General features: G+C 47.5%; 1 protein-coding gene across 1 annotated transcript in view; it reads left to right on the top strand.

Annotated features, from left to right (window-relative positions):
* The first annotated feature begins 9567 nt into the window (after positions 1-9567).
* The window catches only part of HK2 (hexokinase 2), a 64324-nt gene continuing 57554 nt past the window's right edge, over positions 9568-16337 (top strand). The window contains exon 1 of the mRNA XM_070429559.1: positions 9568-10054. Within this exon, the coding sequence (XP_070285660.1) occupies positions 9992-10054 (63 nt within the window). The 5' untranslated portion in view covers positions 9568-9991. The remainder of the gene's footprint in view (positions 10055-16337) is intronic.

Raw genomic sequence — 16337 nt, forward strand, 5'->3', positions numbered from 1 at the left:
ATAAATAATTGTATCAGCAAAACAACAAAGAACAGGGATATATTAGTCTCCTGGATGTTTCAGCTGATACTATAATCTTGACTCCTTGAACTCCCATGTCTCCTGGAGATACCCACCAATGTTGCAAGTGGGAGTAGAAAACTTCGCTGCTTCTGCCCCTGAGTAAGAGTCCTTTTATGGCTAAAATCCTACCAATAGTAATATCACACCTCTCTCTCTCTCTCTCAAGATTTAGAGAAGCAAATTTGTTATGCTCTTGGCTGACCAATGAACAAGTGTCCTATAGTCATTTTGAGTGCCAGCCTTCTAGTTCTGCAGAAATATAAATATCAAATCAAGAATGTTAGCCTCATTGAGTTCTGGGACTATAGATCCATATAATCTATTTGATTAGACCATTAACTTTTTAAAAAACATTTTTATTGATTTTTAGAGAGAGGAATGGAGAGGGAGAGGGAGAAAGAAACATCAATGAGAGAAACATCAACATTGATCAACTGCCTCCTGCATGTCCCCCTCCCCCACCGCCGGGGATCAAACCCACAACCTGGGCATGTGCCCTGACCAGGAATCAACCAGCGACCTCTTGGTGCATAGGTCAATGCTCAACCACTGAGCCACACCGGCCGGGTTAGACCATCAATTTTTAACTTCCCCACCTCGATTACTCTGTGGGAGGCAGATGCTAGACCCCAGCACCTATGACACAGTAATATAGGGGACATTGTTGGCTGTCATCTCTTCTTCTCCCTAAAAAAACCTGATATTATTTAGGATCTACCAAATGACTAGGGGAAAGTGACCCTGTCCTCAAATCTAGGGATGGGTCCTGATTAATCTAAGCCAGGATGTCTCCATCTTGACACTCAACATTTGGGGCTGGATAATTCTTTGTGTGGAGGTGTCTTATGCATTATAGGATGTGAGTCACATCTCTGCCAGTAGCACCCCTGATTCCAGTTGAAACAACCACAGTTGTCTCCAGATATTGTCAGATGTCTCCTGAGAGGCAAAATCACCCCAGTTGAGAATCACAGTGTAACTAGCCATGATAATCCCACTCTTCTTTTTAGATAACTGTGTTAAAATGGGTATATGACAATTTGGCCAATAAGATCCAGGGGGAAAGAAGGCTGTTGAGGAGTTTTAGAAAATGTTTTTTCCTTATAAGAGAGAGGCCCAGGAGGAGACAATTCCTTTTCCTCTCTCTGGATCTTGTAGTTTGTGGATGAAATCTAGACACATTGCAGCCATCTCACTGTCAGCATGAACATGAAGCTGACTCAGAAGCAAGGCAGGGCCAGGAGATTCTTAGGAAAGAAGGGCTAGAGCCCTGACTCACCTAGCCTGCAGCCTGGCCCACCCCCAGGAAGCTTTCTATTTGAAACAACAAATATCTTTATCGCTGGAGCTGGAGTGTTCTGCTCCTTGCACCTGAAACCATTCGAACTGAAGTAATCAGGACAGAGTGGCACAGAGAGACAAGGCCCTCAGTCATTTCTGCTAGGACAAGTGCCTTCTTTATCATAAATACCGTAACACATTTCCCATCATTGAAGTATTGAAGTGACAGGCGGTTAGGAAGTTTAGTTGGGTTTTTGGCAAGTTCATAAAAACAGCTCCTGCTGTTGGAGAGGGGAGGGAGGAAGCCACTACAAAGATAAGGACCAGATGCTGCTGAGTCAGGAACAGGAAAAAAAAAAAATCAGACACATGCAAGGGGATTAAGCCGAGGTGCTTAGCCCGAGGAAGAGTCAGATTTAGATGCTAAGACTGACACAGGTTAAGCCCCAAGATTGAAGCCAAAACACCCAGAGTCATGCTACAGCTGCGATTTTTACCATTGGATGCACATTAGAGTCACCAGGGAGCTTTAACAAATACTAACTCCTAGGTCACACTGATGTAATTGGACTGGAGTGTACCCTGGGCATCATCTTTTTTTAACCTTAAATTTTTGGTGGATTCAGGTGTCTAACCCTATGTCCTTTCCAATCTACTGTGTTGTCTTTACATGAGTAGGTGCTTTTCTTAATTTTATTTCATTTTTGTGTGTGACTAAATGATACTTGCACCTGGTAAAAAAAGACTATATGACCAAGTCTCTTCCCCATGCCTGACTCCCAGGCACCCAGTTCCTCTACCTAGAGGAAAGTTTATGACTATACACAAGTATATGCTTGTTTTATCTTCAGTTTCTTTTTATACAGTAATGATGACTATATGCATACTCTTCAATATCTTGTGTTTTTGACTGAGCTGTATCTGGCAGATCCTTCCATACTAATATTTACAGAGCTTTAAAAAAAATATGCAGCCAAGTTATTCCATTGTATGGATGTGCTTTCCCCTACTTAACCAGTCCCCAAATGATAGGGTTTAGGTTGGTCCCAGCCTTGCTATGGCAAACAACGCCCTAGTGAATAATCTGACACAGCATATGCAGGTATACCGGTGAGAAAAATGGGATCTCAGGGTCAACAGGCAGGTGTACTTGTGACTGATGGAGTGTGTCTAATTGATCTCATGGAGGCCGTGTTCTCCCATCAACAACGAGTTGGGGGAGAGAGTATTTCTTTCCCACAGGTAAGGAAAGGTGTATTATTATTATTATTATTATTATTTGATTTTTGCCAAGCTGCTGAGTCAAACATGGTATATTTAAAATGTTCATTTTTACTATTCTGAGTAATGTTAATCATCTTTTCATACATCAAACAACTATTTGTTCTTTTCCTGTGAACTTTCTGTATCCTTTACCAAAGGGTTCTTGATTTCTCTTTCTTATTAATTTGAAGCTCTTTATCTAGTAGGAAAATGAGCCTTTTGTATCTGATCTGATATATGTTTTTGTCTAGGTTGTCTTTTGACTTTGATTAAAAAAAACTTTTGTATGGGTCATTTATGACATTTGTGTTTTTAGTCTTTCTTAGCAAATGAACAAAGTTTTTTTCATGGTTTGCAGAATTTTGGGGGATAGTCTTCTTTACTTTTTTTTGTGTTAGAATCAGCCTTTTTTTAATGCATTATTTTTAGTTGGATTGCATTTGCAATTTAAAGACGTACCTAAGAGGAAATGAAATTCAGTGAAACACTGTTAAGCCTCCTTACTTAAGTCATCCAAGTTCCTTGTACCTTTAAATTCCTAGACATTTTGTCTTTTTGTTCACTATTGTAATAGAAGAAGTCAAATTTCTTGATTCTTTATATGGCATCAGGATTTGTAAAAGCTCCCCAGCTGATTCTAATGCCGTAGATATGTAAGGGCAGGACGGGGCGATGCAGGGAAGGCATTAGCTGTAGTCCAGGAAGCTGATTTTGTCACTGGTAGTTTAGAATTGCCAGACCATGTGCTAATACAAAACCAGACCAACTGGAGGTTTTATTATTGTTTCTAAGTTCTCTACAGTAAGGCACCCCTTACAGCCTGTATATCCAAGGTCCATTGCCCCCACCCCTTGGCACACCACTCTTTCAAAGAACAGCCAAGGGTGAGAACCACTGTCTTGGAGTCTTTTCTGTCCCCACCCCTCATATCAATCATTTATCCTGTCTTGTTTGGGCTCTCTCTCTCTCTCTCTCTCTCTCTCTCTCTCTTTAGAATATATTTTATTGATTTTTTACAGAGAGGAAGGGAGAAGGATAGAGTTAGAAACATTGATGAGAGAAACATCGATCAGCTGCCTCCTGCACACTCCCTACTGGGTACATGCCCTTGACCGGAATCGAACCCGGGACCCTTGAGTCTGCAGGTCGACGCTCTATCCACTGAGCCAAGCCAGTTAGGACGTGTTTGGGCCATCTCTTACTTTCCTCACTTCTTTCACTTCTCTGTCCTTCTGCCATAATCCTAGTAGAGACCTTCGGCATCCTTCCCTAGGACTCGGTCTCAGTCCCCACCAAACTGTCCTCCACGTTGCATCCAGTCCGGGCGCCTGTCTTTGAGTGCCGATGGGATTCTGTTACTTTTCTTTTGGCTGTGCCTTCCCTGCCAACCTGCCTAACCTTCCTCCTGAAATCATCTCTCTAGACAAGCGCACCACAGGCCATTGGGAACAAACCAATCTCTCCCATGTTCTTGAGATTCTGCATTTGCTGTTCCTGACAGCTGACATTTTCTTTAACGACCGAGTTCTTTTTGCATAGAAGACTTGATATCATGAATGATGCATTTAGGAAACTGGCAGTCAGGGTCTACTATGTACCAGGCTCTGAACTAGAGGCTTTGCCTATTCCGTCTCATGATTTCCACTTTGCAGAAGAGGAAATGGGGGCTCAGAAAGGCCCAAGACCACACAGTGTTCCCATGCCTGCCTCAGCATGCCACCAAGCTCTTCTCAAGCAAACTGTTTGGGGGATACATGTCCCCGTGGCCATCAGAGTGACAGGTTGAGACATGATAGCCCTCAATATTTGGAATGGTATTGGAGGGGGCCTCCTGGCAATATTTCACAGTGGCCTTTTCCTCATTTACTGTGACACCGACTACATCATTTAGCCTATTGACCACTTCCTCCCTAATATACCTCCCATTGAGAACAGATGTGCTATATATTTTAATATTTTTGATATATTTTGGAATTTTAAGAAGCCAGTTTGTCTAAGGGCACTTTAAATTTTCTGATGCAGCATATTCAGTGACTACTGGGTGTGGCAACTAACTGTAAGATGTCAGTTTGGAAGCAAATACTGTAAAGAAGGAGGTGCTGTCGTGGCTGGTATGGCTCAGTTGGTTGGGTGTCGACCATGAACCAGGAGGTCACAGTTCGATTCCCGGTCAGGGCATATGCCCGGGTTGCAGGCTTGATCCCCAGTGTGGGGCATGCAGGAGGCAACCATTCAATGATTCTCTCTCATCATTGATGTTTATATCTCTCTCCCTCTCCCTTCCTATCTGAAATCAATAAAAATATATTTGTCAAAGTTAGCTGTGGCATGTCCTGGCTCCGAGCCCAGCATCGGTAGTGTGGGCAGAGATGCCTGAGCCCAGTGGCCATAGCACTAGCATTTCCACTAGTGGAGTTCAATGGTATGACTTAGTTATCATTTTTGAATGGCTATCCTCTGAGCCTGATTCTCTGGCTCTCTTGAAGATCCTGAAAGGCACTAAATATTCTTCTGTACACTCCCTTTTTGCTTAAACTAGCTTGAGTGGGTTCTGTTTTCACATGTGGCTGATATGAGGTTGTTGTATATCCCATGGTTTCCACTTTTTTATTTAAACTGCTTTTCAATGCCTTTCTTTCCCAATCTTCCAAATTCATACATTATAATTGAACCATGCAGGTCATTAGGACCCAATATTAAAGACAACATGATGCGAGGAGTCCTATGTATTTACTCTTAGGGCAGGCCCACCCTCAGTCGTTCAGTTCCTACATAATTCCACACGTAAAGGACGCTGCAAACTTGATAAATCCTAATTTAAAAAAGGAATATATGGCAGATGATGGTCCTTTAGTAAAGAAACATCTTCCAGAACAGCTTCCTGAAGCCTAATCACCAGGCTCAGGTCAGTCCTATGTGAGGCCAGACCCAGGCTGGCATTTGTATGAATCAGACCACCCTTGGCTGGGGCTCGTCTTTTCCTCCTCCCAAACTCCATCACCTATAAAGAAACACACACATTTGGCTCTCGATGATAGACTTTTCCATTCCGTAATCGTTGTTTTATGTATGGATTTTATACCTCTGATTAAAGAGATAATCCTTGAGGGGCAAGAACCACATCTTGTGTTTCTTTTGCATTTCTCACAGCACTGAGCAGACTGTCTAAACATTGTAAGGGTTTGTTTAATGAATATTTGCTGATTGATTTCTCTCTTGGGGCTATGGAATCTAAATTACATGGATGTCTCATCACTCTTCAATGAGAGAGAGAGATCTGAGAATCAATAAATAATGAACTCCAAGCATGAAGTTTAGAGCCAGAAAAGTTGAAGACACAAGTCTCAGCCTTGTGTGAGTAACCCATTTTAGTTTGTCATGTATAAATTGAGGTTGAAATAAACCTATTCCAACCACCTCCCAGGATTGGGAGCATTGTAAGAGATAATATGCACTTAAAGTATATTGTGATTATTATCTGGTCCACATAAAATGGGACCAGAGAGGGAAGTGGAGAAGACAATCAAAATTAGTGTGTGGAGAAGGGATCATAGCTGATATGACTCATTGGGTTTGGTCCCACCTGCCTAGGGCCAACGGGTTTTGTAGCACAGGCCTGCCTATTGGGTTAGGGAGTAGGAATCCTCTTCATCCACCACTCCTCACCACAGCCATCAATTCCACCTCAGACTTTAAAATATCTAAACCCACACCCTAGCTGGTTTGTCTCAGTGGTTAGAGCGTCCGCCTGTGGACTGAAAGGTCCTGGGTTCGATTCCAGTCAAGAGCACATGCCCGGGTTGCGGGCTTGATTCCCAGTAAGGGTCATGCAGGAGGCAGCCCATCAATGATTCTCTTTCATCATTTATGTTTCCATCTCTCTCCCCCTCTCCCTTCCTCTCTGAAACCAATACAAATCTATTTTAAAAAATATCTAAACCCATACCTCATCTCCTGTCCCACCCTCCCCTTGGTTCAGGCCCTGATCCTCTCCCACGGCTTCGGCTGCTTTCTGCCTCTGTCTGGTCTTTGACCCTCCACGTCCCGTTCCTTTCCCCCATCCACATGGAGGCAGTTACTGCTCTGAAAAAGCAAAGCTGATCACTTCACTCCTCTAAGCTCTGTTGCATATCTAGATCTATATATCCATAGTGTTTCTATATCTAAAGGGGGAAGCCCAGTTATGAGGCTCTTGTAATCAAGTGAGAGATGTTGGATGTGTGAACTAGGGTAGACGAAGAGGTGGGAAAAGATTTGAGGAATAATATGTAAAACTATAAACTCTCTCTCTCTCTGTGTCTCTCTCTATTGCTAAACTGTGAAACTTATTAAGATTTCTTATATTAATTTATCCAACAAATATTTGTTGCAAGCCTACCATGTGACAAGCACCATTCTAGACACTGCAGATATGAGGGGACAACATAAAGGATCCTGTCCTCTTGTAGCTCACAGTCCAGTGAGAAGAAAAGCAATATACAGAAAATCAATAGGAAATCAATCGGGGCCATGTGATAGTGACTTGGGGAACTACTTGAGATAAACTGGTCATGGGAAAGTCCGCTGAGGAGGTGACACTTAAGCTAAACCTCAGTGAGGAGGGAGAGTTGGCTGCATACGGAGTTGCAGAATAATATTCCAGACAGAAGGAAAAGGAAGAGTAAAGGTCCTTGGGTTAGAAAGAGTTTGGTATTTCTGAGGAACGCATGCCAATGTGAGCCAAGCAGAGTCCTGGGGAAGATGCAATATGAGATAGAGTGGAGAGGGAGGCAGGAGCAATGTCTATATAGACTTAGTGGTCCTTGTCAGAGATTTGAATTTTCGTCTAAGATTGGAAGCCATTAAAAGTGGCTTTGAGCCAGAGAGAGACGTAGAATGGTATATATATATTAAACAGGTCACTTTGGCTTCTCAGTGAAGGAGAGCAGATAGGGGTCAGAGTAGGGATAGGCATGAATAGATGTAAGGGGCAAAGTAGGATGGTGTGGTATTGGCTCTGGCTGAGTTGTTGGTGGCTCGACTAGGACATGTCCAAGGACATGGAGAAAAGTGGTCAATTACAGGCTCTATTTTATGGGTCAAAATGACTGCTTGCTGATGGAATGACTAGATATGAGGGTGAATGCCAGGAAGGAACAAGGATGGCTTAGGGTGGATGGTGATGCCATTTGCTGAGACAACTGGGAAAATAGTTTTGGGAAGAAAGGTTGAGTTCATCTTTGGACCTGCTAAGTGTGAGATATGCCAGTCACTTCAGTGGACATGACACATGGTAGCTGGAGAAATATGTCTGGAGCTCTGGGAGAGGTCTTCACGGTGAAATTACAGGTGTGAGTCATCAGCGTGTAGATGATATAACAGTCATGGGGCTGGGAGGGAATACCAGGGGAGAATGTAACTAGATCAGAGAAGAGGGAGGAGGACAGCCCTCCTCACTAGTAGAAAAAAAATGAGGGCTGAGTTGCCAGGAGACTGAGGTTAGAGGGAAAGCAGGAGGGCGGGGCTTCCCAGGCTCCAACAGAGGAAGGTGTGTCCAGATGGAGATTGCAGTCAGCTGTGCCTGACATCCCCAGAGGTGTAGTAAGACAAAGGCAGAAAGGTAATGAGAACCCAGGACCTGGTAACCTGTAGGTCACTGTGGTGACTATGACAAAAGCAGTTTGGGACCCCAGCCTGACTGGAGTGCAGAGAAGGAGGGGTGAGCATGTGTAGCTGGCAAGGGCACCCAGCTTTCAGGACGTTTTGCCGAGAGGCTGGATCATGGGTGCTTTTGCTTTTCCTGTTGGTATATTCTTATTTCCCAACAGCGACCATTTATTACTTGTTTAATAGGCACTTTGCAGATGGCACTTCACTGTTTATGAGAAAAGGATGAATTTCTAGTAGAATATGGCAGACCCTCATCTTCCTCCCTTCACTGTGACCTCCCCAACCGCAGGCTTGCTATTCTCCACAAGCACCAATCTCTTGTCTGCTGCAGTCATTATTTCACACCAGCTTCCAGTGTATATAAATTTGGAGTCTGGTGCTAGGCATCCGTGGTGGCTGTGGTTCCCATTCCTCTTAGCACCCATAAGCCACCCCACCCCACCCCACCCCACCCCACCCCACACATGTCCAGGATCATTTGGCTACCCATTTGCCACCCACCCAGTTTCACTCACTCATCAGTCCCCCAGCTGCAGAAAAAGCTCATTTCCTCCTGCCTTCTACTTTCCTGGCTGGTAGAATGGCAGGATGGGGTAATCGGGAAAAGAATAGGGCCTCCAAGTCAGACGCACACGGGTTCCTTCCTCCACCCGCCACTTAGTATCAGTGTGCCCCTAGGCAAGTAAGTCTATCTCCCAAGGGCCCTGTGCCTCAGTTTCCTCACCTGTAAACGAGGTTAGTAAAAGCCACATCCTATCGGTTTTGCGATGCCTGGAATAAAGGAAGCAGCAGCTGCGGTGGCTCATTTTGCATCAGCGTGGCGTGGATGGTTGAGCCACAATAGGTGAGAACCCAGATGCTTCAGAAAGGTGACCTGCCAGTGGGGCCCCTCACATGACTGGGAGATGCCAGACTGTATCTCTCTCCTCTTATAGGGCGTGTGCTGGTCGGGTGACCCGTCTTTCCAGTCGCCTCACACACCAGGTCTGTGATCACGCGCCCCCCACCCATAGTTGAGCCTGACCTGGCGGCGGCTCATGCGCCTTTCCTGCCCAGCTTCTTGCCACGGACCACACGTCGCATCCCGGCCGCCGGCCCCGCCCCTGCCCCCAGGCGCGCCCCTCTGGCTTGCAGGCTCGGGTGTCTGAGCGGCCGCGCCCACGGGTTCTGCGCGCTAATTGGCTGAGCGGAGGCAGCGGGCGGTCCGGGGCGCACACACCCTCCCCGCGCAGCCAATGGGCGTGTACGCGTCATTGACTGGGCGGCCCGGGAGCCGGCAGCCCCTCAATAAGCCACATTGTTGCACGAAACTCTAGCGCTGGACTCCCGGGCCGCCGCTAGCAACGCCGAGTCACCAAGCCCAGAAGACCTACGGGTGAGAGCAGCGCGCGCGTGAGCGGGAGAGATCCGATCACTCCCCGTGGAACCGGGTTGAAATTCTCCCCAAGTTGAGCCCTAGGGATCCTGTGGCTGAAGTTAGCGCCTTGACAGCGGGGCAACCCGACACGTTGCCGGGAGTGATTTTTTGGGAGCCTTCTAGCAGTTGTGACTCCCCAAATCTGATTCTAGAGACCTGAGACCCTTCCGCCGGCGAGCCACCGCTGTTAGCCTTCTTTGCGGGCCGCTCGGATTCACCGCTCCCGGTCCCACCAAAGCTGTCTGACCGCGCCGCCCTCCTTCCCCACAAGCGCTCCAGTCTTGGTTTCCCATCTCGGCGCCGTCGGGCCGTGGCAAAATGATCGCCTCGCATCTGCTCGCTTACTTCTTCACGGAGCTCAACCATGACCAAGTGCAGAAGGTGAGTAAGCGCGGGCGGGGGTGGCTGGCTCGCCTCCGGCAAAGTTGTGTGGTCCCCCTCCCGCTCTCCCGGGTCCCCGCCGAAACTCTCCTTCACCTTGCGGGGCCACTCTTCTCCCCCATTCGGGGCGGAGGACGTGGGGACTGTCTCGGCGCCCGGGAAACTCCTGGGCATCAGGAGCCACGTCCGCTAGTCACGGGCAGGCGGGTGCGCGCGCGCCACGCAGGGGGCTCGCGCTCGCACCGCGCTCCCTCCCCACCGCCCTGCGCGCGCTCGCGCTTTTCTTCTCTTTTTTTTTCTGGAGGGGCGGGTCACTTAGTCAGTAGTCGTAGATTGATGGGCCCACGTGGGAGGAGCCCCTCTTTCGCTGCCTGAATTCCGGCGAGAGCACGTGGGGAGAATCGTGGTTTGGGGAGCAGGCTCCGCCGCCGCGCGGGGCTGGCGGGACGCTCCCACGCTAAAGGGCAGCGTTTTGGGGAAGTGGGGTTTCCTTAGGACTTCCACAAGGCCCTGCAGAGGTGGGCTTTGGGGAGAGACTGACTCGGGAGAGAGATGGGAAAGAGACAGGGGAACTCCGCCCGCCGCGCCCCCTCCCCGGAACTGAGGTGCCCGGAACTGAGGCTCCGCGTGGGGCGTACATCACCTCCCCCAAGCTGCCTCGGAACCGCCCCGCCTTGGGCCCCCAGGGCCCGCCTCCAAATGGGGGGCGGACTTGGGATGTTACTTTTGGTACTTCTGTAAGTTACTCGGAGAGGACCGACAGCCCCCGCGCCCGTCTCCCTGAGATGTTTGTGGTTCCGAAAATCAGCTTTTTCCTGACCTTGGCCCTGACCTGTCTGCCCACTTCTCTCTCAGCAGCCCCCTCCTCCCCCTGCCCCCACCAGAGTCCTATCGGCTGCGCGGTCATTTACATAAGAAAGAGCCTCTGCCCGGGCCGGGAGCCTAGCTCCGCGTGCCTCCGGGTCTGGGTTGGGGGTGGGGCTGGGCTGGGCCCGAGCCGCTCTCACTCTGGGTTGAATAGTTTCTCAAATGCACTGGATTTCAGGATCCGCTCTCCTGGCCTTGGGCTTCAGCCAGATTTGAGAAGAGGGGATGGGCTGGGGCGGGGTTGAGGGGTTGGGGGTGGGATGTCCAGTGCTGTGAGGCAATGACAGAGCATTGCTCAATTACCTCCTTGAAATTTCTGTGTTTTAGTGGGAACGTATTTTTGGAAAAATCTCTTGGCGTTATCATTTGGTGGGGCAACCTGCTCATACTCCCATTTTGGGGGTCCTGAGAGTAAAGGATAGATGGGGGGTTACCGTTTGGGTGTTTTTAGAGCCGTGGCAGATGACCACCCAAGTAAAGCAGGGCATTTCCCAGCCTCAGCCTGGAGTAGGGAGCAGAGGTTGGCTGTTTGAGTTGAGTTTTACTCGTCGTATCTACGGCTGTCACTCTCTAACTCCTTTCTGGGACGTGGCCCTGCTCTGCCCTTTAGTTCAGTTTAGTTGAGAACATGTCTGTGAGCCGGCGGGATCTTGGCAACTACTTTGGGCTTCTCTGCCCAAGGAGTGAGTTAACACTTGGAAGACTGTCATCCCTTGGCAAGTCCTAAAATACTAAGCTGTTGTATCTTTCATCCAAGCTGGGGGTCTTCTTTGTTGGGCAAATGTCGATCACCCCAGGACGTTTGAATTCTTTTACAAATTCACTTTTTCCCAACCCAGAGGGAGGAAGTTAGGGAACTGGGGCGTTGTACCACTCCCCGGTCTGGAAGAGGGGGCCATCTCTTTGGAAAGAGAATTAGCCAGGGTATCTGGGAATGAGTTCTAATCTCTGTTTTGTGGTTTTTTAAAACCCCAGGACCCCTGAGCACGCCACTTTGCCTCTTTGGACTGTCGACTTATTTTTGTAAAATGAGGATGACAACAGCGGCCTTTCCCAGTTAATAGAGTTGTGATGACTAAGCACAGCAATGAGAAAATGTCCTTCTTCTAGGCTTCTGTTCTCTACCCTTGCAAGCTAGCTTTCTCCTGCCTGTCAAGTGTCTGGGTGTATTTCCTCTAAATTACCAAGGGGGGCAGAGTTGAGTCAGGCCTTTAACTCATCAGGTGTCAGAACCTAAGACTTTGCCTCCTGACTTAGGTGAGCATAGCTGTTTGATTCCAGCTGCAATTACATAGGAAGGAAGAGAATCAGAGAGAATATTTTGGAAGTATCTTTTCATGTTGTTGCTAGAAGGAAGAATAGGGAGATAAGACATGATTTTAATTTTAGAGTCTTTTGAAAAGGCCTTGATTTGAATTCTGCAGAAATCTCTATCATCTCACATCTTTTGGGTTGTGGTCTGAGGCATGGAAAGCTTAGGTTCACCTGCCCAGAACTAGCCCTGTCAGAGTCACTTGTCTCTTGATGGACAAGCCTAGTGTTTTGTGCCATTAAAAGAGGAGTAAGGGCTATCTGTTCATTTTTGCCGATTGACACTTTGAAAATCAAGAGAAACACAGATAGCATGTGCTGTTTTAAGCTCTTCACATATGTTAATTCATTAACAACTCCATGAAGTAAAGTTGTTAATGAATGCTAATTCATTAATAACTCCATGAAGTAGATAAAGTTATCGGCTGCCTCCTACATGCCTCACTTACTATAATAGGCATGGCTCAGAGGTTGAGTGTTGACTTATGAATCAGGAGGTCATGGTTCGATTCCCAGTCAGGGCATATGTCTGGGTTGTGGGCTCGATCCCCAGTCTGAGGCATGCAGGAGGCAGCCGATCAATGATTCTCTCTCATCATTGATGTTTCTATCTCTCTCTCTTTTTCTATCTCTCTGTCTCCCTTCCTCTCTGAAATCAATAAACATATTTAAAAAAAAATAGGCTCTATGACTTTAAGTGATGTATTATGTGGTTAAATGAGGTACAGTTTGTCTCTTATTCTTTCAACTTGTAACTGAATACTTAGTATCCTAATACTGTCCCTTCCATGCTCAGAAGATAACTGATGATAGCAGGAATATTTTTCAGCTTTTGCTAACCATTCATTTGTTTTGTATTATCAAACTTCTATTTCAGAGAACTCTAGGAAGCACTTTGTTCTTTATCCCCGAATGAATTAAAATTCCCTCAGAGCCTCCTCAGACAAAGCCAACATTTAAAAACAAAACAAAACATTTTTACGTTCAAAGTTAAACGTTTTCAGCACCCCAAGGAGTTTGAGGGCAGTGAGGGGCCCTTTTCCAGGGGGAATCAAAACAACTCAAACCACGACAGTTTTCTTGAAAAAATCTGGCAGTCAGAGTAAGGAGATCTGAGGCACTAAAAGAACTCAAGAACCCCAGAAAACTGGCTGCCTTTGTTCAGATACTTCTGGTTTATAAGACAACTCTTGATAACAGGTTTCTCATTATCATTGTTGGGTTTTGAAGTCAGCAAGTTTGGTTTGTTTTCCAACACTGTGTGTGCCTGTCTTTGCCTTTCCAAAGCAGTGGGCGAGCGGTAGGGGTGGGGTGGGGGGGTGCCAGAGGGGGTGGGGGGTGGGGGGCAAATCAAATCCCAGAGTTCATTGGCTGCATCTTAATATCACACTCCATGGATCACAGGGCATGCTTCCTTGCACTTGACTGGCTGTTTCTGCCAACTTCTAAAGCAGGTCTCCCCACCTCAGCGCTGTTGACATTTTGGGATGTATAATCTCATGTGAGGGGCTGCCCTAGCCTATCTTAGAGCAAGAATTCTACTCCACCCAAATTTACAGGGGCAAAACCTGTTTTTTGTTGTTGTTACTCTCGCTTTAGAGCAGTAGTTTTCAAATATTCATAATGTTTGGAAACATTTTTGGTTGTTTCAAGGAAGGTGGGTGGCAATGTGTTATTACGTCTAATAAGTAGAAGCAAGAGGTGCAGCTAAACATCCTACAATGCACAGGACAGCCCCTCCACAACAAAGACTTTTCTGATCCAAAATCTGTACAGGTTGAGTGAAAAACTGTGTTAGAAGATCATGGTCCGTGCCCCCCTCCCCCCCTTCAGTTTCACAGCGGTCATACAGCCAGTTAGCAGCTGCAATGAGCACCAGAGCTCTTAGCTCTCAGCGTGCCATGCCGTGGGACAGTCATGGTGGGAGTGGCCTTTCACAAAAGATGAATTTAAGGTGAGCTCTGCAGATCCACAGTAATGAGAGGATCTTCATTACCCCTGGCTGAAGGGTGGGCTACCTGGGTTACTGTTTTTCTGTCTTCAACCAGGAGAATGTGAGCCATATAAGCATTCCAGAAAGCCAGTGGGAGAGAAATCTGCTCAGTTGTCCCCAGGAGAGTCTCACCCCGCTGTTGCTGGGGTTTCCATGGAGGCCAGGCCTCTGCCAGGTGTCTGAACGAGGCAGGTGTGTGTGCTGGGTGAACGTGAGCTCAGGAGCTTCCATAGCTGGGAGCAAAGAAGAGGGGCCATTGACACCCACTGAGGGACAGTCCAGCAGCCACTGGGAGAGGCTTCGTGGTGAGGTATAGAACCAGGCTCCTTGGGGTTGAATCCTGGCTCATCATGGAACCAGCTGTGTGCACTTGGGCTGGTTAATTTAACCCCTCTAGGCCTGTTCTTCCTCTTGTAAAATGGAGAGTGTCTGGATAACACCTTGATAGGGTTGTAGTAAGGATTAGAGAGTTAATATATGTGCAGCTCTTAGAGCTGTGCCTGACACATGATCAATACTTTGTGTGTTCAGTATTAATACATAGAGAAAGATACACTTAAATACCCTACTGCACTATCCATCTGGGCAAGAGCAAGATACGCTACTTCTTTTTTCCCAAGGGCTTTTAGGACATTCAGGTTTTCACCCACTTATGCTGTCTGTCTGATGTCGGATTAGAGCAGAGGACAGGGAAGGCAGAAGAGTGGAAAGTTCCTAGAGCTGAGGTATAAGGGAGCATCCTCATTGTCCCTTCTCCTGCTAAACCCTTCTCTTTCCTGGACAGAGGAGACCCATCTTTGAGCTCTTCCTCCAATTGCTTTCCTTCTGGTTTTCTGGGGAGCTAGCACCCCTACTGGGGAGTCTCTGGGTCGCCTTGGTCATTGGTGAACCTCAGATTGAAGCATCCTCCTTGGGAAGCCATGAGAGACACAGTTGCATTGAAGAATCACACCATTAGTTCAACCCCTTTCACTGTAGAAACCTAGTCCCCTCCTCGGTGCCCATTCCCCCCCCAACCCCCCCTCCAATCCCCCAGAGGGCAGAAGGACAAAGGCTCCCAGGGCAGTTGCTGAGGCCACTTTTGCTGGAGTTGGCCAAGGAGACACTTGCCCATCCTTCCTCACATCTGGCCCTGCCTCTGGCTTCCCATGGGAGAAACTGCCTGAGTTGCCCTGGGCTGTCATAGGTCCGGGTCATGGTAGGTGTTGGTCCTACTGACCCCTGTGGTTTCACTGAAGTGAACAGCCATTCCCACATTCTTTTGTCACATTGGGTATAGGGTCCCTAGCCATTGTGGGTCTCAGCAGAGAGTTTTGACCCTCATATATAGAATCTGGACTGTCCAGTGTGGCCCCTCCTGTCACTGGGATGTCTGGGGTTCTTGACAGAATCAAGAGGACCCTCTGTGTGGGACCCACACTCTACTCCCCTCATCCCTGTCCAGCCTTTGTCTTGTCTAAACCCAGTGGGGAGTCTTGGCTTTGTTCCCACAGGAACAGAAGCCAAAGAATCCTGTTTCCCCTGAAGTGTTGCCCTCTTTTAGTGGTGGCTGTGCTTTTTGCATTTTCATCTGTGAATCTGTATGCATTTCCTGACACTCCTTCCTTGGAGGGACTTTGACTAAAACTTATCTTGGAATTAATCAAGAGAGTGAATCAGGACCGAGAACCTGGTTGTGGGAGCCCATGGCACCTACCCACCCAGCCTTCCTGCCCCTCCTCACCCTCAGCCCAGCAGCCCCTCCCTGGAGAGGGTCCCTGTTCTTGAAAGGCCTTATTCCCAACCTCTTCCTTCTGGCATCTCCATATTGTCTGATAAAGAAATGAAGCCAGATAAGCCGTAGGGCAGCTTTAATTAGGGTTAAATGAGGGCATTTGAAGCTGCCATTTATCCTTTTTCCATTTGAGGGACTTTCCCCTTCTTCCTGCTTCCTCCCCAATTTTCCTGTCTCAACCCCTCCCAGTGAAGCCTTCCAGTCATGTCCCATCAGTTCCTTTCCCCCTCAATTCCCAAAGGTCTTCAAACCACAAAGAGTGCAGCCCTTACTCAGTGCAGGGCCCTTTACTATAACTCAGGCCTTCCACAAACAGCCCCCCAGGGTAGACACTGTTA

Source organism: Myotis yumanensis, unplaced genomic scaffold (assembly GCF_028538775.1).
Source record: "Myotis yumanensis isolate MYYU_CA2020_CCGP unplaced genomic scaffold, mMyoYum1.0.hap1 SCAF_11, whole genome shotgun sequence".
Classification (NCBI taxonomy): domain Eukaryota; kingdom Metazoa; phylum Chordata; class Mammalia; order Chiroptera; family Vespertilionidae; genus Myotis; species Myotis yumanensis.